Raw genomic sequence first — 23,873 nt, 5'->3', positions numbered from 1 at the left:
GGGTGGCCAGAATAGTATGCAGAATACTTAAGGAGGGGCCAGTGTCCGGTGGTCATTTGGAGATCACCAGACGAAGAAACAGCCCCCACCTTCCGTCCTGTTGCCTGTATTATATTTGGAACATTTGGCATTTATTGTAAGTTATGGCAGTTGAGATCTTTGGAGGCCTTCTAAAACTAAGACTAGTATGGCATAGCGGGGAACCATCTTGGTATGGGATCCTCAGGAAGATGCCAGTTAACCGAGGTTTAACTGGGCATTTGGAAATTGAAGAGTTGGTATTGTCCCCGCATCGGCGTGCTGCGACTGGGGACTTGGTGTGTCACGCTGATACGATATAAATTCGGGGGTCTTTTCAGTGCCTTCAAAGATCTACAACATGGTTACGATTGATCTGAAAAAGTAATGTTTGTAAATAATATGTTTATGGTTTATTGTTAATAAAATAGCTGGTATGGCCAAGTTTACTCCAAAAGGGTGTCGTCTGGTTATTTAAGTTGGTAAACATAATAGTAGGGTACGTGCAATTATTATTAGGCCAGCTTGCATCTGTCTTACCATAGTCATGGTTTCCATATCTCCTACACAAAAATTAACCAAACTATTCATCCTGCATAGGACCTATCATACTGAGGAGAAGCTATTTAAATGGCAGCATGGGGATTGGCCCTAATGCCCCAGGTGTAATTAGGGTCCGGTCAATTTAATACATATGTTATGGAGATGCCCCAAACTTCACCGATACTGGCAGGGGGTTATTTCTACTATTAATATGATAGGTGAGACAAAGATCCCAGAAAACACCCTTATATCGATAGTTAGGAGTCTTTTTCAGGCTTGTAAGCTTATAGCACATCAATGGATGTCATCATACACCCCCCCCCCCCCCTCAACAATAGTTGAATGGAGATCACAAATAAAATAAATTATACTTAAATAAAAATATACATTTTTACATTGAGGTTGGCCGGGGAAATTTGAAAAAGTGTGGAAGAGGTGGTTGGATAGCTTGGATTTAGCAGCTACTCTGGCTAGTTAGGAAGAGAGGGATAATAGGTTGGAGGAATACAATGGAAGTAGGGAAAAGGTGGTGTCCATTTTAACCCCCAATGACTGAGAGATGTGGATATGCAATTATAAAAGCGGCAAAATCTGATCGGAAATAGATAGATAGCGATAATAGGATATTATAGATTTTTTTTTTCTTGGAATATATATAAAATATATGTTTACTGTTATTATTAATATGTACATGGGATGTATGTGTGTTTTGTATTGATTTTTTATAAAATTTATTAAAAAAGGATCTGATTTACTTGCCGACCAGGCGCCGTCATTATACAGCAGGAGGGTGGCTCGTTCCCACGAATCGCCATACTGGTACATCGGTTTCTTTATTGCCATAGCAGGGTGCACTGCGTGGCAGGGAACCCAATGCCCGTGTCCAGCGGCCGCGATGTCCGCCGGCCACCCGCGATCATGGGCACAAGAACACAGAATGGGGATCTGTCAATGGAAACACACCTAACAGGGGAGGAGAGACAGATCTGCTGTTCCTAGTGATCAGGAACAGCGATCTCTCTCCTCCTCCAGCCAGTCCCCTCCCACCACAGTTAGAAACACCTCCCCAGGGAACACATTTAACCCCTTGATCCCCCCCCTAGTGTTAACTGCTTCCCTACCAGTGACATTTACACAGTACTTCCTGCATTTTTATAGCACTGATCGCTGTTTAAATGCCAATGGTCCTAAAAAAGTGTCAAAAGTGCCCCATCTGTCCGCCACAATGCTGCAGTCTCGCTAAAAATCGCAGATCGCTGCCATTGCTAGTAAAAAAAATTATAATAAAAATGTCATAAATCTATCTCCTATTTTGTAGACGCTATACCTTACGCAAAACAATCAATGTGCGCTCCTTGCAATTTTTTGTAACAAAAATATGTAGAAGAATACATATTGGCCTAAACTGATGAAGAATTTTTATTTTTTTATATATATTTTTGGGATATTTATTATAGCAAAAAAGTAAAAAATATTGTTGTTTTTTTTTCAAAAAATAAAAAACAATATTTTTTTACATTTTTTGGGGGTATTTATTATAGCAAAAAGTAAAGAAAAAAATATTTTTTTTTCAAAATTGGCTCTCATTTTTTGTTTATTACGCAGAAAATAAAAACTGTAGAGGTGATCAGATACCACCAAAAGAAAGCTCTGTTTGTGGGAAAAAAAAGGACATCAATTTTGTTTGGGTACAGCGTTACATGACTGCACAATTGTCAGTTAAAGTGACGCAGTGCCGTATTGTAAAAAATGGCCTGGTCATTAAGGGGGCAAATCCTTCCGCGGGCTGACATGGTTACAATGTACATGGGATGCATGTGTGTTTTGTATTGATTGTTTATAAAATTAATAAAAAAAGGATTTGATAAAAAAAAAGACAATTTGCAGATTCAATGGCGCTCCAGATTCCTCATGCACTCACCATTCATCTGAGAAATTTCTTCTCTGATACTTTTGTCTGAGGAGGAAACAGAAAATTCTGTCAGATTTTGGAGAAGTCTCCTGATAAAATTCATAAAAAAAAAAAAAATACATAAAGAGATACAGCAGATTACACATTGCACTGAAATGGTCAAAGGTGTTTTTCGTCTTTATTTTGGCATTTCAAATAACGTACAAATCTAAAAAAACAAAAAAACTAAAGAAATGGAAACCTTAAAATGTCAACCATAAAACCAAAGCACACATCTTCTAAATGAATGCCTGACTGCAAAAAAAAAAAAAAAAAAGTTTATTCTTAAAGTCTTTATCAACCTGGAACAATACTGTATACACTGAAAGTAAAATAAAACCTCCAAATACCACCTCCTCCTACAAAAGGGAAACCTTTCAGCAACAAAAAAAAACACAACAAAATAGATGTAGATCTAAAATGTAAATGAGAGAACTCGATTCAGATCCCATAGATCAGTGATTCTCAACCAGGTTCCGTGGAAACCCTAGGGTTCCTCCAGAGGTTGTAGGGGTTCCTTCAGCATTGGGCAATTTCTGCCTCTTACATAAGTTCCCACTCACACCATTGATCTTTTTAGCTATCTGTAAGGAGGTAATTTTTTCCAATGACCACAAGTGTAAGGACCATTCTTCCCACTGACCATCACACTAATGTATCATGAGTTGTAGATTTCTAATTTTTTTTTTTTTTATTTAATTTTTTTTATTTTTTTTTTAGCAGGGGAGACCAGTGAACTATTTCAAGAGTTCCTTTGTGCTGAAAAGGTTGAGAAAGGCTGCCATAGATTGATGGGGAATGAACACTTGGAGCTTCATTGGAGACTCCCTGTACATATGTCATAATGAAGGATTGAGAGGGTGATGGTTTCTGAAACACCATAGAAAGGGAAGAAACTCAACCTTGGATAGTGCCAAGAGAAACATTTTGGACCAAACCCAACCACTTTCCCACCCAACATCACCATTTTATATTTTTATTTTATTTTTATAGTTACATATAAATGGAAGAACTAATGCGCAAACCACAGGAAACTAAAAAAGAGAGTGGCAGCCAACATTAAAAATGTGTCCCCACAAAAATATGAATATAAAAAAAAATAAAAGTGGTGCCAACTCAAAACAATAAATAATGATAATATATCCAAATACATGTATACAAATACAAATATATGCAAAATAAATGTTAAACAGTAACAAGTGCATGTGCATAAAATCTAATTAAAAAAGTAAAAAAAAAAAAATATATATATATATATATATATATATATATGAAATACACTGCAGCTAACTGAATCAACTAAATAGAGAAAGAGACGGCGCCCTCTAAGTGCAGCAATAAAGTTGCTCAAATTTATTAAAAATGGTTAAAAAACACTGTCTTGAAGCCTGATGAAGGAGCATGCATGCTCCGAAGCGCCGCCTTGCTTAGCCCGTCTTCTGAGGACACCGACTCCCTGAACACCGGACTAAAGGCACCACAGCTACCAGCACTACCCCGATTGCTCTGACCATTCCGAGGAAATACATGGAATAGACCAAAACACCAACCATCGGTCAAAAAAGTCAGATGCCGGAAACCCTGCCTTACAGCCCTGCGAGTCGCCCCCATGGACATACGGATGAAACATTATATCCCTGATGTGCCTGTACACCACTAATTTAATGTGAGTGTTTTTTAACCATTTTTAATAAATTTGAGCAACTTTATTGCTGCACTTAGAGGGCGCCGTCTCTTTCTCTATTTTATTGTTTCCTAGAGCTACTTCTTGCTTTAAGACTGGCAGCCTTTTAGGGTACAGCCTGTACTGCTGATCCCCCTCACGGACCACCTTGATGATCCACAAAGACCCTGAATTTCTCATCGAGGATACTGGTGTGTGGATATACCTAAAACTCACACAAAAATTGATATACTTTGGCTACATAAAGACGACCAATCTTTTATACTAACAATTTTTTACACTAACATTTTGTGATTATACTACAATATATTTTTGGGATCCCCAGCGAGCGCCATATCACCCTCCTCTGCTGTGTTACCACTTAACTGAATCAACTGCCTGCTCAGAATAAATGAAATTACCCTCTCTTTATATATATATATATATATATATATATATATACTAGACTAACTATATATATATATATATATATATATATATATATATATATATATATATATATATATATATATATATATATATATATATATATATATATATATATATATATATATATATATATATATATATATATATATATATATATATATATATATATATATATATATATATATATATATATATATAAAACACTGCAGCTAACTGAATCAACTGCCTGCTCAGACTAAATTAAATGACCCTCTCTCTTTTTATATATATATATATACACTAGACTGAATATATATATATATATATATATATATATATATATATATATATATATATATATATATATATATATATATATATATATATATATATATGAAATACACTGCAGCTAACTGAATCAACTGCCTGCTCAGACTAAATTAAATGACCCTCTTTCTTTTTCATTTTTATTTATATTGATTCACAGTTTTTTGCACATGCTCTTAGTATTTTTTAACACTTATTTTTCACATATATGTATTTGGATATATTATCATTATTTATTGTTTTGAGTTAGCGCCACATTTATTTTTCTATATTTTTAGTTACATGTTGTTTAAAATTTTCATTTTTCGCACACACTGCATACTGGTCATCCAAACTGCAACACGCAGTTCCACCAGAAACTTGGCAGAAGGCTCTGAATGCTCCGACACGCTTCTCTCACTGCATCTCACATTGGGAATCTCTGATGAAACTTTACCACGGTTGGTACTACACACTGAACAGACTGGCTAAAATTTTTCCCTCTTCCTCACCTAACTGTTGGAGAAACTGCGGTGACAGAGGTACATTACTGCATATTTGGTGGGGCTGTCCCCATATACAACCATTCTGTAAAAAAATTAAAAACCTAATACACCAGATTTGTAAAATAACTTTCCCGCTCTCTCCCACTGACTTACTACTAGGTCTATCTGTCCTCTCGTGGCCGCACCACCTGCACGCCCTACTGACCCACATCCTTATCGCTGCCCGACTAGCTATTGCAAAAAATTGGAAATCTGTACACTCCCCGACCCTGAAACAAGTCCTCATACTGCTGAATACCCACTTTGGATTCGAATACGCCTTTGCTAAAGCTAACCTCACAACCGATAAGTTCCTGTATGCCTGGAAACTTTGGATAGCGGACCCCAGGAGTAGCCCATTACACTGAACATCCTGGGATATCATATTCATTTTATATCTGCTTCTAAAGCTTGATGTTACCTATAATCAAAAGTATACCCACAGTACATATACTGAACTTACCCGTATATTTTTCTCTTGGCTGATTTTTCTCCCTCATTCAGTTATTGCCTATACCATGTCTGTAAATCAAACTCTGGTTATACCTGCTTTTTTTTTTTTTTTTTTTCCTCTTTGTATTTGTACTCTTATATGTCCTCACTCATCCCTTTTGCAAACCTCCCCTTCCTTCAGAACCGTGTATCCTGCTAGAATTTTGATGTGTTACTGTGTTATACACCATACCTGCATACCTGTATCTGTATGTACCCTACCTGTTTGACAAGTTTACTGCCAGGGTATGCCCGTTTGGCTATGTACCTTTCTTCTGACTTTTCTTTTCATTTCATAATAAAAATTTACAGTTAAAAAAAAAAAAATTAAAAAAAAAAATTTTTTTCATTTTTTACATTTCATACATTTAAAAAAAAAAAGAAGAAATCTTAAGAAGCATTCTCCGATTGGATAAGGTGGAAAGTAATATGTCAACACCCCATCTCTCCACCTTGTCCATTCGGAAGAACACATAGCCATGAATGACAAAACATTCACTGAATGACACCTGTGCTGAGTGGTCAACCTCCTGGGTTTGCAATGCTCCAGGCCAGCCAATCAGCACGGAACCGGAAAACCAGTGGAGGTTGCTGGAGTAGGGATGCCTTATATACAGTGATTTATGTCTTCCACAGAGAATCCACAGACAAGTTATATGCAAAATTCCATTTATCTAAGATTGATCAATGTAATTATGTAAAGTTTCCATTCCTGGAAGGCTTTAATTAAATGTTTTACAAGGGATCATATCCATGGAACTGCTGTGTGTCAAGGATGCATCACTGGCTGGAGATTGCCCAATATGTGATTGAGATACCAGCCTGACCTGCTGCATATTGACGGGCAAAACACCCCCCCGGGTTTAATTCAACAGAACCAGAACCCCCAAACTTGGAAAAATTTTGTACCTGAACCCAGAACCCTATAAAAGTTTTTGGGACCCCGAACTCGAAAAATCAAAAAAGTCTTGATTTTCAAGGCTTGTATGCAAGTTATTGGCCATAAAAAGGTATGGAGGCCAAAGTACTTCCATAGAGGAACATGTATCAGTGCAATATCATCTTTAACCCCTTTCCCCGTGCTATAGCTGAATGACGGCTACAGCGCAGGCTTACTTTGCCAGGAGAATGTCTATAAACATCCTCCCATGAGTGCTCCTGTGGGGGTTAGCCTCCGTCATGGGCGGAGCTTTTTTTTTTCTTTTTTCGGGTCTGGCGGTGCGGTGGATGTTGTAATTGACGATGGATCTACATTGGGGCACATTGCTTTTTTTATTTTTAATAAAGGAATTGTCAATAACAGTGTGTGTGTTTGTTTTTATTTCTTTTTGACACTTTTTTTGGTGAATGAGTAGTGGTACAATGTACCCCATACTCATTCACATGGGGGGGGCAGGATCTGGGAGATTATTCAGATTCTGATAAGCCCCCTGCCCTCAGACCCCCACAACCGCCGCCCAGGGTTTTGGGGGAGAGGCCCTTGTCCCCATCAACATGGGGACAAGATGCTTTGGGGTGTTCCAAAGCACCCCCCATGTAAAGGGCATGTGGCCTGGTATGGTTTGTCGCCCCCCTTTCCTGGCCTGCCAGGCTGCATGCTCAGATAAGGGTCTGGTATGGATTTTGAGGGGGGCCCTATGCTGTTTAAAAAAAAATCTATTTTGGGGTGGGGGTTTCCCTCACAATCCATAGCAGACCTCTATATAGATATATAGATATAAATATGTGTAATATTGACTACTAAATGTATATATATATATATATATATATATATATATATATATATATATATATATATATATATATATATATATATATATATTTGTAATTTGGAATATTGACTACTAAATAAACCACTTTTTTTAGAGTTATTTTAATTTATACTTTGAGGTACATATATTAAATAACCTCAATATTATTCATGTTAAGCATTCATATCTTTTCTCATTTTTTCCATATTTTTGCCCTAAAGGATGAAGAAAATTCCCCTGAAGGGTGTTGGCTTCTCTTGATCACTTAAGAATTACTGAGCAATTCTCCTAATAAATATTCACCCAAAAATCACCCCAAAGATTAAACAGCAGGTTTCACCCATCCATTGTGACTTTATTTATTATGTAGACAGTGAATCTTAAGTTTTGAAAAAACAAAAAACCATAGAAGTTACTTTCCCATCTCTGGTTGAATCTCGGGGTGAATGTTTGGATCCATCATTGTAAATACAGTAAATATTTGATGGTGTCTGCTCCAGCACTTTCAAGATTACCTTCTTTTCTCTCTGCTCAAACTTCACAATTTGAAAACTGGTGCATTGCATTGGACATTTTTTTTAACTCCTTCCCATCCTGCCCCGGTGTCCCTTTATTGGGGCCATTAAGACTAGGAGGGGGGGGGGGGGAATGATCTGCCTGATCATGTGACCACTGTGATTAGCTGCCTTTGAAGGAGAAGTTCAGCCATTTCCCCTCAGCAGATACTTTCGGGTTCCTACTGCCTAAAACAATAGTCACGTTTTATATGACTTCCCCATTTTTAACCCATTTACTAAGCCACCCGAACACTTCTACAATCTGTCCAAGTGCTTGTCAGCCACTTTGTGACAGAAATAAAGTTACTGTCATCGACTTGACAAAAAATGCAGCAAAAGCGCAGCCAAATCCTGATTATGTTTTACCTTTGATTTTGCTAGTAAGTCTGACTACTCAAGGAAGAGTCAGTTCTCTAGCCCTGCCCTACCTACCTTGCACCTCATAGTCCTCTCCTGTCCTGCAAGTGTCTAATTGCTGTCTGTGCCGACTCAGTTCTTCCGTCCTTCTCCCCACATAACCTTCTTCCTGGCTCTTCTCATGTCAGTATACTTGTGGGTCAACTCCACCCCCTGTCCCACTAGGACAATCACATAGAATAGCATAAAGTCCAGCCCCAATTCCCACCAGTGCTCTTCTCACTTCACTTAATCTGGACAGTCCCTCCTCACTAGGTTCAAACGCTCCTAGGAAGAAGATTCCATGTCGGAGGTAAATCATTCTGATATGAATACCCGAGTGCCAAATACTTTCATATCCTGGTATAAAGGACTGGTTCCCTTAGGGTATACTCAGTCTTCCAGATGTTTCTATAGCATTTATTGGGGTTCTTGGCTCCCTCCTATACAGGTTTCTCTTATGGGTAGCCTACATAAGGTCTGTTCTACTTTTGTTTTCTTGACCATCTCTCTGTGATGCCTCATCATTGTCCCTCATCCTACTGCCTGGATGTGTGTAGGTGGTGTGCATTCCAGCTTAGACCTCACATAGTGGACTGCAGTGGCGGACTGACCATTTGGCCACTTGGGCACTGCCCGAGGGCCCTGGGCCACTAGGGGGCCCCATCAGGGTTGCCAGCCTCAGTAAAACCAGGGACAGTATGTAAAAATCTGTGTTTTTTATACATCTGTTTCTGAAATGTCCTTTACCGACATCCTTTTGGTCTAAAAACAAAAAAATCTTGAGATTATAGCTGCCCCACCTCTCCAGTACCTTCTCAGCCAATAGAAACATGTCTGTGTATACTGTGTGTACATGTATGTGTATACTGTGTGATGGTATACTGTATGGCCCCATAATCTGATTGCCTGGGGGCCCCATAATCTCCTATTACCCGGGAGCCCCATGACTTGTCAGTCCGCCCCTGGTGGACTGTCAACTGCAATGGGCAGAAGTGACAACTGGGTGTCTTCCGGTGACTTTCTGCTTTCCTCACTGGTTGCATTTGCCCAGTCTGGGCTTGTTTTGACCCTTTAACATTCTGCTCCACCGTTTGGTAGAGCACATTTTGAGTCATGCTAACTCATTGAAAAATGTGGACTTTAAAGGGTTAAAGTGGTTGTAAACCCTTACATATACCCAGTAAAGTGACTGGTGATACAAAGAGTTGAAACAAATCCTCCTACATAGGTTGTACCTGTTTATCTTCAGTCATCTCTTCTCTACGTGTCATATTTATGAAGCTTATCTGTGAGTTCACAAGGCAGGGGGCAAGAAACTGAAGTTACACTGCAAAGTTCAGTGAGAGGTAATTGGAGAGAAGGGACCACCACCCCCTCCCCCCTTTGCACAGCACTCAGGAACAGAGCTGAGGCTGTCAATCACAGGTTGTGTGCTGGAGATCCCTCGAATGTCAATTTTTTTTTCTTTTGGTGTCAGAAAAACAAGTCAGAAGTGCTTCAAGCTGATAGCAGAGGAGCACAGCGACAGACAACAAAAATTACACTTAAAATGCTCTTAATTGAGACAAGTACATATTATAGAGGGATATGCATGGTTCATATTTCATGTCTAAGGTTTACAAGCACTTTAATTGCACCAGGTCAGCAGTGTTTGTTTTTATGAGCTCTTTCTTTGGCTGCTCTTGTGATTGATAGGTTTTAATGCTTTAAGGCGTCCTTGATGTCTCCCCCTCTCTAAGCTTGCTCAGTGCACTCAGGGTAGATGTTGCTCCTTCTCTTTCCCCCATTCCCTGTCTTCCACTACTGGCCCCTAGCTATTCGCTCTGTTGGCCTCTGGCTTTGTCTGGCTTCTTTTCTGGTAGGTGTTTCTCTTTCTTTCCCTGTTTAGGGAGGTTGTGGGCTTCTTGGCATTGTGTTTGTGGCAAACTCGTTTCTGGCAAACTCACCCAACATGAAAGTCATCCGTAAAGTAGGATGCATTTTATCGTTTCTCAGGTGCCTTTAAACAAGCAGGGCTCATAGAGATGTTCTCTCTGAATTAGAGGAATAACTCAGAGCCCAAGCCTAAGGACTTTAAGAAGATCAAGTCTTAGCACTCCCAGCCTTATTCTTCATCTCACTCCAGCTGATGCTGTTCCTCAAGAATGAGCGAGGAATATCACTTGTCTAGTCCCCATCCACTACCTACACTCAGCATCTTCACACAAGAGACCATTGGTGGGTTTGCCATCTAAATACATTTGCCTGAAGGAGTTAACAGGAGATAAGGATGCTGAATGGCAGAAACAGAAGTTGTTCATCAGACAAATGAGTAGAGGGTTCGTTAAGACATTATCTCCGTATTAGAGTAAGAACTCAAAGCCCAAGCCTAAGGACACCTAAGGGCTCCAAGAAGACCAGGTCTTAGCACTCCCAGTATCCTTCCTCTCAATCTATCTGATGATGTTCCTCAAGAATGTGCAAGAATTATTGTTTATGTATTCCCAATTCCCCATTCCTTACACTCAAGCAGTCCTCACCCATGAGACCATTGGTGGGTTTGCCATCTAAAAAACATTTGCTTGAAGGGGTTAACAGGATGCTGAATGGCGGAAACAGAAGTTGTTCATCAGGCAAATGAGTAGAGGGTTCGTTAAGACATTATCTCCGTATTAGAGTAAGAACTCAAAGCCCAAGCCTAAGGACACCTAAGGGCTCCAAGAAGACCAGGTCTTAGCACTCCCAGTATCCTTCTTCCTCTCAATCTAGCTGATGCTGTTCCTCAAGAATGTGCAAGGATTATTGTTTGTGTATTCCCAATTCCCCATTCCTTACACTCAAGCAGTCCTCACCCAAGAGATCATTGGTGGGTTGGCCATCTAAATGTTTGCCTGAGGGAGGTAGCGGGAGAGAAGAATGCTGAATGGAAGAGCGTGAAATCATTTGTCAGACAGTCGAGGACTTTGTTTAAAAAGAATAAATAAAAAGAAATAAATAATAAAATGAAGTCACGCTGGGGTTAGGAGGGTCCTTCCCTGCTTCAAGATACTTTAGAAGGAGACCAGAGCCCAGAACAAAGGGAGCTGGAACCATTTCATTTACATTTTTAGATCTTTTCTTTTGTGACAGCAATCAAAAAGGCTATTGGTTGGGAACAGAAGGTGGCAGATCCTACTTTGAAGCAGAGGAAACATTTTCCTTTCCTTAGGAATGAGTTACCTACCTTTCCGCTGACCTTTGAGGTCAAAGGGTTGTTGGAGGAATAATGGATAAAATTTGAAAGCCCAGCTGGTCCAACAGGTTCTTCAAGCCTTTTGCATGGAGGATTCGAAATGTTGTCCTTCAACTCCAAAGTTGATACAGCTTTGCAGAGGTTAGCCAGACATGTTACTGTACATAATTCTGGGTGCCGGACTTATGGATTCCAATGGGGGATTTTTTTTAAGCATGTGATTAGAGCCAGAGGCTCTAATTGGATTAAAGAAAGGGTGGGCTTGGGGCGCATAGCATTGCGCCCTGAGCCCACCCAGTTGTGTGACAGTAGCGAATGAATATTCACTTTTGTCACACTGATTCTCCTCCCAGCTAAACAGAAATCGGGTAGTGAGACTTGTTTCCCGATTGGCCAAAAGGAGAAGCGATCTTATTGGCCAAGGAGGAGGAGGGAGGAGACGCATGGCCCGAGGAGAAGCAGGGGAAGCCCGACTGACCGAATCACCAGCCGCCACTGTGACTCCAGGGTTGGCTCACCCACAGTGGCTCAGCCATCCAGCATCCAGCACTCCCCAGCTCGGACAGGGGAGGGAGGAGGAGGAGAGATCGGAGTCACCCCAGGCAGGACATATAAGGTATGGAGGCCATCCGTCTCCTGCCAAGGGGGGTGGTGTTGTGTTGGTGTCGTTCCCCCCCCCCCCAGCCACCACTGCTTTCTGCCCTAGGTGCTGACCCCCCCAAGGTGCCATTATAGAAAATACATCCATGTCTGTCAGCAAAACCATGACTTTAAACCGATATTCTGGTAATACATGTGTCCTTTCTTTACAGTATAATAGAAATACTCACAGTAACGAAACAGGACACCAGTGAGGATGAACAAAATCAGGGAAGCCAATATTAGGAGGACCCCCAGGATCAGTATCACACAGTACTTTCTACGCCTGGCAGCCGGAATCTCTACAGACAGAGAGGACAGTGAATAATCCTGCGTGTATCAGTCGGTATAATAATCTTACAGAATTCTTATCGCACATAAAGACATTTTGTCAGCTGTCGGCTAATTGCCAGCTCCTATCTCTCTCCAAAGTTACTCAGCTGTTGATGATATCCTGCTCATCAGTCCTGCCTACTTAAGCCGTCCAGTCCAGAGGATCTCTGCCTTCACCTTGGACAACATCACAGAGACTATCTCCTGCATTCCTGTTCAAGACTTGCTTTGCTGACATCCCTTCTGGCTCCAGATCCTGCTTGCTGTTCCACTACATTGATCCCTGACTTCTGGCTTGGCTGACTATCCGTTCCGGTTACTGAACTTTGGCTATGTTTTCACTACTTTTGTTCTTTTTACTTTTATTATTAAACAAGTGTGATTTAACTGTACTTCTGTCTCCGCCTGATTTCATGGTTTCTGACACATTTCACATTCATCCCGGATCATCTTAATAACAATAATAATAATAATACTAATCTGTGTGCTTCACCTCCTCATAAAAATCCATTATATTAGGTTATTCTGCTGATTGAATGTGACATTGATGTGATATTCTGCTGATTAAGGGATCTTCTTCTATAACTGTATATACAATATCTACAGTATATTACATCTTATTATATCATATAATAATCTTCTACTATAACTGTTTATATCTATATCACATTAGACATGTGCAGAATGGAAAAATGTGTTTTATGTTGGATAGATTTGTTATGTTACCAGTTTTGTTTCCTTTAATTTGTTTAGTTGTGATACATTATTTTTTTTCATTGACTAATTTTCTAACAAATTCCAAATTTTTAGAACGATTCAAATCCGGATCAGTCAAAAAAAAAATGTCAACAGATTCAAATTCTGTGTGAAGAATAGCTGGTTGGTAAGGTGTGGGGTGGGATTGCCGGCCGCATCCTTAACAACCGATCGCTCATCAGCTGTCAACGTTTTTTTATTTACAACTGACAGCTGAAATGTAAACAAAAGAATGCCGGCAATAAAAGAAATGAAGAAAAAAAAAACATGTGAGGTCCCCCCACTCCATACCAGGCCCTTTGGGTCTGTAATGGATTTTAGGAGGAACCCAACGCCAAGATAATGAAAAAAAAAGCAATGGGGTCCCCCTCAAAATCCATACCAGACTCTTATATGAGCATGCAGCCTGGCAGGCCAAGAAACGGGGGAAAAAGCGAATTCTTGCCTTCAACATGGGGGGAGGGGTGCTTTGTGGCAGGGGGGCTCTTCTCCCCCAAAGCACCTTGTCATCATGTTGACGGGGACAAGGACCTCTTCCCCACAACCCTGGCACAGTAGTTGTTGTGGTACAGGGGTTACTTATTGGAATCTGGAAGCTCCCTTTAACAAGGGGGTCCCCAGATCCATCCCCCGCATGTGAATGAGTAAAGGGTACATAGTACCCTTTACTCATTCACCCAAAAAGTGAATAAAAATACAGCAGTTTTTGACAAGTCCTTTATTAAAAACAAAAAACAATGCCCCCCAAAGTAGATTCAATGTCAATCAGAATGCCCTTCACTACTGCTCACCCACCTTCTTGTTGGGACCACCGTTATTTTTTTTTCTTATCTTTTTTTTGGGTCAGCGGCGTCATGATTCGTATTGGATCTACTTTGGGGAACATTTATTATTTTTATTTATTTTTAATAAAGGAATTGCCAAAACTGTCTCTGCCTTTTTATTTATTTTTTTTCACTTTTTTTGGTGAATGAGTACGGGTATAATGTACGAGTACAATGTACCCCATACTCATTCACATGGGGGGTGGGCCTGGGTCCTGGGTGCCCCCATGTTAAAGGGGGCTCCTTGATTCTGATAAGCGCCTTTTCTGCAGACCCCAGCGCTGGCCTGGCAGAGCCCCCCCCCCGCCCCAAAGAACCTTGCCTATGTTAAGGGAATGTGGCCTAGTATGGTTCAGGAGTAGGGTGGCACTCACTTGTTCCCCCCTTTCCTAGCCTGCCAGCCTACATGCTCGGATAAGGGTCTGGTATGGTTTTGGTGGGGACCCCACGCTGTTGTTTTTAAAAACTGGTGCAGGGTTTCCCTTTAAATCCATACCAGACCTAGGGGTCTGATATGGATTTCAGGTGGACCCCCAATTTTTTTTTTTTTAAACCACTGTTTGTTTTGTTTACCATCTGCTGCTGTTGATGGGGACAAGGGCCTCTTACCCTCATCACTGATCCGGCGGTAGTGGGGGGGTGTGGGGATGACTTATTGGAATCTGAAAGCCCCCTTTAAAAAGGGGGCCTCACAGGTCCTCCCCCCATGTGAATGAGATATACAAGAAAAAGAAGGTGTATAGAGATGAGGCTGATTGGAGCATCTTGCAGAGTGTTGGCCCCGGCCGCCTCAGTGGGAAACTTGGAAAGAAGAAAGAAATGGCGGCACATCCAGAACTTCCCATTGCCTTTTATTTTGCTTCACAAAGAGAACACCAAAGACACCAAACTTTGGTCATGTAGACGACGCGTTTCACACACACACATCTTGTGCTTAACCACTTAAGGACCGCCGTATTGCCATTATACGTCATCGCAATGGCACAGGCAGGCACAAGCACGTAGATGTACGTGCCTGCCTTCCAGCGGGTGGGGGGTCCGATCGGACCCCCTCCCGCTGGATACGGTGGTCCGTTTCCCTCCGGGAGCGATCCGTGATGAGGGGATGGCCGTTGGTTTCTGGCCACCCCCTCTCGATCGCTCCTGGCCAATGACGAACTTCCTCCCACTGTGTATTGTTTACACAGGAAGGAGGAAGTGATGTCATTCTCCTCGGGGCGGTCTTTTTGACCGGACTACAAGGAGAAGACTAAAAGTAAGTGCACCAAAACACTACACTGACACATAGGTACACATAGGTACACAAACCCCCCCCCCGATCGCCCCCTGATCGCCCCCCGATCCCCCCCCCCCCCCCCCAGTCACAGTGTCACTGATTGCATTGATCATTTCTTTACTGATCAATGCATTCAGTGTCAGTTGTAAAAGTAAAAACTGTCAGGGCAGTTAGTGTTAGGTCCAGGGTAGCCCCCTATCACCCCCCAATAAAGATTTAACCCCCTGATTACCCCTAGAGTTAACCCTTTCACCCCCTTTTGCCACTGTTACTAAGCGATCATTTTTCTGATCGCTGCATCAGTGTCGCTAGTGTCGCTAGGTAGCTAGTTATTTTTTTAGGTTCACCGCCAGGTTTTTATATCGCTAGGTACCCCGATATACTACCCAATAATGGTTTTAACATCCTGATTGCCCCTAGTTAACCCTTTCACCCCCTTTTGCCACTGTCCCTAAGCGATCATTTTTCTGATCGCTGCATTAGTGTCGCTACTGTCGCTAGGTAGCTAGTTATTTTTTTAGGTTCACCGCCAGGTTTTTATATCGCTAGGTACCCGATATACTACCCAATAATGTTTTTTTTTTTTTTTTATAAATGTATTTTTATTGAGAAAAAGATTTCTTTCACAGAACAAAGTATATATGCTTCCGATACATACAATCAAAATTAATATTGCAACTGTAACAGCAAGTACCGCCGCAGGCGGGATATGAAATGTCGGTAACTTAAAATATCACATTAAAGGGGAAGGAACAGGATACACCACGGATTTGCATATAAAGATGCATAGTTAAACCAAGTACCGTATTTTATAGAGGTAACACAGGGGTAGGATCTCGGGAGTGAGCCATGGGAACAATTTCCTGGAAGCTCATGTCTATACATCGGGGTGTTGCCTCAGGATTCGATGTAGAGTTGTCCCATCTGTCCCATATTTTAGAAAATTTAGGTAGAGAGTCTTGTACCAAAGCAGTCATATGTTCCATTCTACGTATGTTTGCAATAGCGGAAATCAACTGAGAGTGGGTTGGGGGGGAGGAGGACAACCAAAGAGCAGGTATCACTCTCTTGGCAGCTAGGAGGACATATGCCGTCAGCTTCTTAGCGCTTTTTGAAAGCGTCGCAACAGGCAGGCCCAGCAAGTAATGCCTCGGGTCTAAAGGGATGGTGATCCCCAACACGGTATGGAGTAGGGATTGGACCATAGACCAAAAAGGTACAATTAAGGGGCAACTCCAAAAAATGTGATAATGAGTGCCCTCATGTCGTAGGCACCTCCAGCACATCTTAGATATAGAGGGGTCATATTTGTGTAGCATTTCAGGAGTTTTGTACCAAAACATCAGTACCTTGTAGGCTGTCTCTCTCTGCTCCACGCACCTAGAAACCTTGGAGGTGGACAACCAAACATCTTGCCATTGAGAGAGGGTTAAGGGAGTCTGTAAAATAGTGGCCCATTTCCTCATATATACAGTGGTGTGAAAAATTGTTTGCCCCCTTCCTCATTTCCTGTTCCTTTGCATGTTTGTCACACTTAAGTGTTTCGGAACATCAAACCAATTTAAACAATAGTCAAGGACAACACAAGTAAACACAAAATGCAATTTGTAAATGAAGGTGTTTATTATTAAAGGTGAAAAAAAATCCAAACCATCATGGCCCTGTGTGAAAAAGTGATTGCCCCCTAAACCTAATAACTGGTTGGGCCACCCTTAGCAGCAACAACTGCAACCAAGCGTTTGCGATAACGTGCAATGAGGCTTTTACAGCGCCCTGGAGGAATTTTGGCCCACTCATCTTTGCAGAATTGTCCTAATTCAGTTACATTAGAGGGTTTTCGAGCATGAACTGCCTTTTTAAGGTCATACCACAACATCTCAATAGGATTCAGGTCAGGACTTTGGCTAGGCCACTCCAAAGTCTTCATTTTGTTTTTCTTCAGCCATTCGGTGGTGGACTTGCTGGTGTGTTTAGGATCATTGTCCTGCTGCAGAACCCAAGTTCGTTTCAGCTTGAGTACACGAACAGATGGTCGGACATTCTCCTTCAGGATCTCTTGGTAGACAGCAGAATTCATAGTTCCTTTTATCACGGCAAGTCTTCCAGGTCCTGAAGCAGCAAAACAGCCCCAGACCATCACACTACCACCACCATATTTTACTGTTGGTATAATGTTCTTTTTATGAAATGCAGTGTTCCTTCTACGCCAGATATACTTGGACACACACCTTCCAAAGAGTTCCACTTTTGTCTCATCGGTCCACAGAATGTTGTCCCAAAAGTGTTGGGGATCATCAAGATGTGTTGTGGAGAAATTGAGACAAGCTTTGATGTTCTTTTTGCTCAGCAGTGGTTTTCTCCTTGGAACTCTGCCATGCAGGCCATTTTTGCCCAGTCTTTTCCTGATGGTGGAGGCATGAACGCTGACCTTAACTGAGGCAAGTGAGGCCTGCAGTTTCTTGGACGTTGTTGTGGGGTCTTTTGTGACCTCTTGGATGAGTCGTCGCTGCGCTCTTGGGGTAATTTTGGGCGGCCAGCCACTCCTGGGAAGGTTCACCACTGTTCCATGTCTTCGCCATTTGTGGATAATGGCTCTCACTGTGGTTCGCTGGATTCCCAAAGCTTTGGAAATGGCTTTATAACCCTTTCCAGACTGATAGATCTCAATTACTTTCTTTCTCAATGGTTCCTGAAGTTCTTTGGGTCTCGGCATGATGTGTAGCTTTTAAGGATCTTCTGGTGGACCTTACTGTGTCAAGCAGCTCCTATTTAAGTGATGCCTTGATTGTGAACAGGTGTGGCAATAATCAGGCCTGGGTGTGGCTAGAGAAATTGAACTCAGGTGTGGACAACCACAGTTATAGTATGTTTTAACAAGGGGGGCAATCACTTTTTCACACAGGGCCATGATGGTTTGGATTTTTTTTCACCTTTAATAATAAACACCTTCATTTACAAATTGCATTTTGTGTTTACTTGTGTTGTCCTTGACTATTGTTTAAATTGGTTTGATGTTCCGAAACACTTAAGTGTGACAAACATGCAAAGGAACAGGAAATGAGGAAGGGGGCAAACACTTTTTCACACCACTGTAGGTGAGCCTCCGCGGTGGGAGCAGTAGAATTGTGAAGAATGCTGTATATGACGGATATGAGGCCCTTCTGGCAAGGACCCTGGGAACATAAAGTTTCAAAGGTGGTAGGATTGACCAGAGCCAGGTCAGGGGATCTGGAATGAAAATAGTGTTTAAATTGGAGGTATGAAAATAGGAGTTGGCTCGGGATATCATACTTATTCTGAAGTTCTAAAAAGGATAGAAATTTACGAGATATCGGGTTTACTAGGTGGCGAAGTTGGAAGATACCCGAACTGAACCAGGGGTACATATTCTTCAAGGAGAGACTATCAGGTATGTCTGGATTGAAAACGACATTTAACATAGGTGAGCATGGAGAAGAGAGAGAGTACCTCCCATAACATTTTTTCCATATGGATAGAGTAAATAACATCGGCCCAAGGAGTATGCGTCTTAACTGAGCCATAGAGGAGGGCAGATCTGACCACAGCATGGAGCAAGGGTGAACAGGACCAATGACACTCATTTCAAGTTCCGACCATCTACTGGTAGCGAAATAGGACGACCAGGAGATAGCCGGCAGAAGGTGAGTCACATAAAAGTACTTCACTATATCAGGAGCTCCCAATCCCCCATGAGACCGCGGAGCAAAGACCACGGTCTGGGCGATTCTGTGCATTTTATTTCCCCATATAAATTTAGTGAAGGCCCGTTGAATATTCCGAAGCTGAGACATGGAAATAGCAATTGGTAACGTTTCAAAGAGATACAAAAATTTAGGGAGTATGGCCATTTTTAATACATTAATCCTACCCAGGAGGGACAGAGGGCAAGTTGACCAGCTTCTGAGCAGACTATGTGTTTCCGCTATCAGAGAGACAAAGTTAGCTTCGTATAAGGAATTATATGTAGCGGTCAAATTAATGCCAAGGTATTTAAGGGAGACCGGGCACCAATGGTAGGGGAAGTCATTCTTTAAAGAAGCCAGAAGTGGAGGAGGTATGTGGATGGGGAGCGCTTCAGTTTTAGTCGTGTTAACCCTATACCCCGAGAGTTTACTGAATGTATCCAGGAGTGTATGAAGTTTGGGGAGGGAAATTTGAGGTTTCGTCAAGGTGAGGAGGATGTCATCTGCAAAAAGGGACAACTTATATTCCTTCAGTTTAAGAGAAATCCCGCTTATATCTGAGTCTTCCCTTATAGCTGCGGCCAAGGGCTCAAGGCATAATATAAACAACAGGGGGGATAGGGGACATCCCTGTCTAGTGCCGTTACTATGCGTAAAGAGTGGGGATCTATAAGATGCCAATTGGACCTGAGACGTGGGAAGTGAGTACAAGGCCTGCAGGGCTGATAGGAAAGAACCAGAAAAACCAAAACGCTGGAGCGTGGCAAACATGTACGGCCATCCCAGCCTATCAAAGGCTTTTTGTGCGTCTAAACTCAAAATAATGGCAGGGCGGGATGTCTTGTCGAGCAGGTCTATAAGATCGATAGTGCGTCTAGTGTTATCACCGGCACGTCTACCCAGGACAAATCCCACCTGGTCATTATGGACCAGGGCGGGAATCATCGAGGAAAGTCTATTAGCTAAAATTTTGGTGAAGATCTTATAATCGGAGTTAAGTAAGGCTATGGGTCTGTAATTGTCCGGTAGGGTAGGGGATTTACCCGGCTTCGGGATAACCGTTATGTGCGCATGTAGGAATTGGGAATGAGGCACTCTACCTTTCTGTAAAGAGGAAAAAAGATTTAGCAAATGAGGGCTCAGAGTCGGAAGGAAAGATTTATAATAGATATAGGGAAGTCCGTCTGGGCCTGGGGATTTATGGGATGGGAGAGCTTTTACTACCGCAGCCAATTCCTCTGGCGTGACGGCAGCGTTCAGGGTATTCACCTGGGAAGAGGATAAGACTGGTAGTTTCAATGAGGTGCAGAAGTCATTAAAGTTATCTTGGGAGAAAGCGTGGTTGGGATCGGAGGTTAGGCAGTTATATAGTTTCTTATAAAAAGCACCAAAAACTTTAGACATTGTTAAGGGGCAATAGGTTGGTGTGCCATCCGACTGAATAAGAAGATCGGGGTAGGAGTGGAATGGGCGGGGTTTGAGCTTATTCACCAACATCCTATGAGGCTTGTTAGCGAACTCATAAAATTTCTGTTTTGCCCAGAGTAGGGCTTTGGAGCATCTATGCAAATCTAATGATTTTAACCGTTCGCGTAGGGAGGTCACTGCGCGGAGACGAGACACCGAAGGGGAGGACAGGAGCAGAGCTTCAGCTTTTTGCAACTGAGAAAGAATATCTAGTATCTGCGCTGCCGAGTCCCGCTTAAGGCGGGAGCCGGCTGAGATACATTCTCCTCTAAAGAAGGCCTTGTGCGCCTCCCAAAGGGTGGATACGTCCCGCACAGATCCCACGTTAAATCGGAAAAAGTCAGTTAAACTTTGAGATAAATGAGCCTTAGTGACCGAATCCCGGAGAAGGAAGTCATTAAGTCTCCAATGACAGGTCCTGGGTGTAGAGGAGGAGAGGGTAAGGTCGAGCTGGACCGAGGCATGATCCGACCACGTCATGGGGTTCAACTCTGAGGCTACTGCCGACGTCAGTAGAGGTGCCGTTACAAAAATATAATCCAATCTAGAGTACATTTTATGTGGGGGGGAATAAAAAGAAAATTGGCGGTGTGTGGGGTGTTTAATCCTCCAAATATCTAGCAGGTGATGGGATCTAATAAGCTTGCGAAACGCAGTGGATTGACGTTCAGTTTTGGAAGAGGGGTTACCTGGGAAAAGGGTTTGTCTGTCCCTCTTAGCGGACATGGTCATATTAAAGTCCCCGCCAATGATCATGAATGGCTGGGCATAGGAGCCCAGAGCATCCAAGACCCCAGAGAGGAACTGAACCTGGCCCGAATTTGGGGCGTAAATATTAACTATAGTAAGTGAGCGGGATAAGTAGTCGCAGTCCAGGAGAATGTATCTACCCTGAGGGTCAAGGAATGAGGACTTCACCCGCAACGGGCAGGTTTTTTTAATCAGTATCGCGACCCCTGCTTTACCAGAGGGATCGGAAGCCATAAAAGAAACCGGAAAATGTTTAGCAGCAAATTTAAGAGAGCCTCCTGGGCGGAAGTGAGTCTCCTGGACTAGGACCACGTCTGCGTTGGAGGACTTGAACTCCTTCAGAGCCAACCATCGCTTATGAATAGAGTTCAAGCCTTTAACATTGTATGTAAGTACCCTTAACCACTTGAGACCCAGGCCAATTCTGACATTTCTCTCCTGCATGTAAAATTCCTAATTTTTTTGCTAGACAATTACATAGAACCCCCAAACATTATATATGTTTTTTTAGCAAAGACCCTAGAGAATACAATGGCAGTCATTGCAACTTTTTATCTCACACGGTATTTGCGCAGCAATTTTTCGAACGCGTTTTTTCTGAAAAAAAACAGTTTCATGCTAAAAAAAAAAAAAAACAGTAATGTTAGCCCAATTTTTTTGCATAGTGTGAAAGAGGAGGATACGCCGAGTAAATAGATACCCAACATGTCACGCTTCAAAATTGCATGCGCTCATGGAATGGCGCCAAACTCTGGTATTTAAAAATCCCTATAGGCGACAATTTAAATTTTTTTACTGGTTACATGTTTTGGGTTACAGAGGAGGTCTAGGGCTAGAATTATTGCTCTCGCTCTAACGTTCGTGGCGATACCTCACATGTGTGGTTTGAACACTGTTTTCATATGTGGGCGGGACTTACGTATGCGTTCGCTTCTGTGTGCGAGCTCACGGGGACAGGGGCGCTTAAATTTTTTATTTTTTTTTATTGTTAATTTTATTTTTATTTTTTTAGTTTTACACTTAAAAAAAATAAATAAAAAATTGATGACTTTTATTCCTATTACAAGGAATGTAAACATCCCTTGTAATAAGAATATGGCACGTTCGGACCTATTTACAGTGAAATATGGAGTCAATAAGACCCCATATCTCACCTCTAGGCTGGGAAGAATAAAAAAAAAAAAAAAAAACGATCCTGGCTTCCTAGCCAGATTGGCGCCGTTAATTTGAATAAGGAGGCCGGGCGTGACGTCATAACATCGCGCCCGGCCTCCGAACGATCATAGAGACTCCGGGGACAATCTAGTCAGCCGGAAATCTCTATGATCAAATGCTGGGGCCGGCGGATCCTGTGACCGACTCACCGATGGAAACGGTGAGTCGGTAGAAGCACCGGAGGGCGGCAGGAGGGGGGGGGCGTCCCCTCCCGCCGCCCGTAAGAACGATCAAGCGGCGGAACAGCCGCTATGATCATTCTTATGGTGTAGGGAATCGCCGGCTGAAACCGGCAATATCTAAATGATGTCTGTAGACTCAGGCATCATTTAGATATAACCACCGGAACCCCATGACGTCAATAGACGTATTGCGGGTCTCAAGTGGTTAAAGCCATTGTGCACCAAGTAGTTGAAGCTTAAAGTACCCATAACCAACATACAATAAACAAATATACCTGAGTAAACCAAGGAAATACTGGGAGCCGTGGTGTATCCTAGGAATGAAAAGCGAGTAGAAACATATAATAACAACAATAATGCATCTAGAGATTGAAAAAGACAACAGCCAAAATGGGCAAGAAATGAAAAAAAGGCCAAAAAAAAGGCCTAAAAAGTAAAAAAGTAAACTATAAGTAATAGCAAAAAGGCCTGGGGGGTAAAAACCACCCAGGAGTCCGCAGCCGCAGCCGCGGAACAAAAGGAGGCACATCAGGGGTACCTGCTCATCTAGAGGGACCCCGCCACCTTCCAGAAAAAAGCTATAGGCAGCGTGAACAATATACCATAGTCCCAATCAACAAAAACAAAAAGAAAAGTCACAACCCGTAAATAGGGGTGCGAATACCCCCTGTCAAGAGGGGAAAAAAAAAAAAAAAAAAACACAAACATGGCGAAACAGGGTCCGAAGCCAAGATAAACCAAACACAGCACTTAAATGTTCTCTTCAAGGAGGTAGTCTGGGATGCAAGTTCCGCTGGGGAGTAGAGAAGGATTTCTGCGATCTCTGACGAGCTGGGGTCCAAATCCGTGTCGGGATGGCCGT

General features: G+C 42.1%; 1 protein-coding gene across 4 annotated transcripts in view; it reads right to left on the bottom strand.

Moving 5' to 3' along the window:
- LOC143961705 (uncharacterized) overlaps nucleotides 1–23,873 on the bottom strand; it is a 222,122-nt gene that overhangs the window by 174,422 nt on the left and 23,827 nt on the right. For all 4 annotated transcript variants that reach the window (XM_077471027.1, XM_077471026.1, XM_077471024.1 and 1 more), the window contains exons 3-4: nucleotides 12,696–12,806; nucleotides 2,483–2,518 (exon numbers count right to left, since the gene is read on the bottom strand). In XM_077471027.1, the coding sequence (XP_077327153.1) occupies nucleotides 2,483–2,518; nucleotides 12,696–12,806 (147 nt within the window). The remainder of the gene's footprint in view (nucleotides 1–2,482; nucleotides 2,519–12,695; nucleotides 12,807–23,873) is intronic.

Source organism: Lithobates pipiens, unplaced genomic scaffold (genome assembly GCF_037356315.1).
Source record: "Lithobates pipiens isolate NorthernLeopardFrog02 unplaced genomic scaffold, aLitPip1_a1.2 Scaffold_8, whole genome shotgun sequence".
NCBI lineage: Eukaryota > Metazoa > Chordata > Amphibia > Anura > Ranidae > Lithobates > Lithobates pipiens.
The sequence above is the reverse complement of the archived record's forward strand: the minus strand, read 5'-3'. Positions and strand labels throughout refer to the sequence as shown.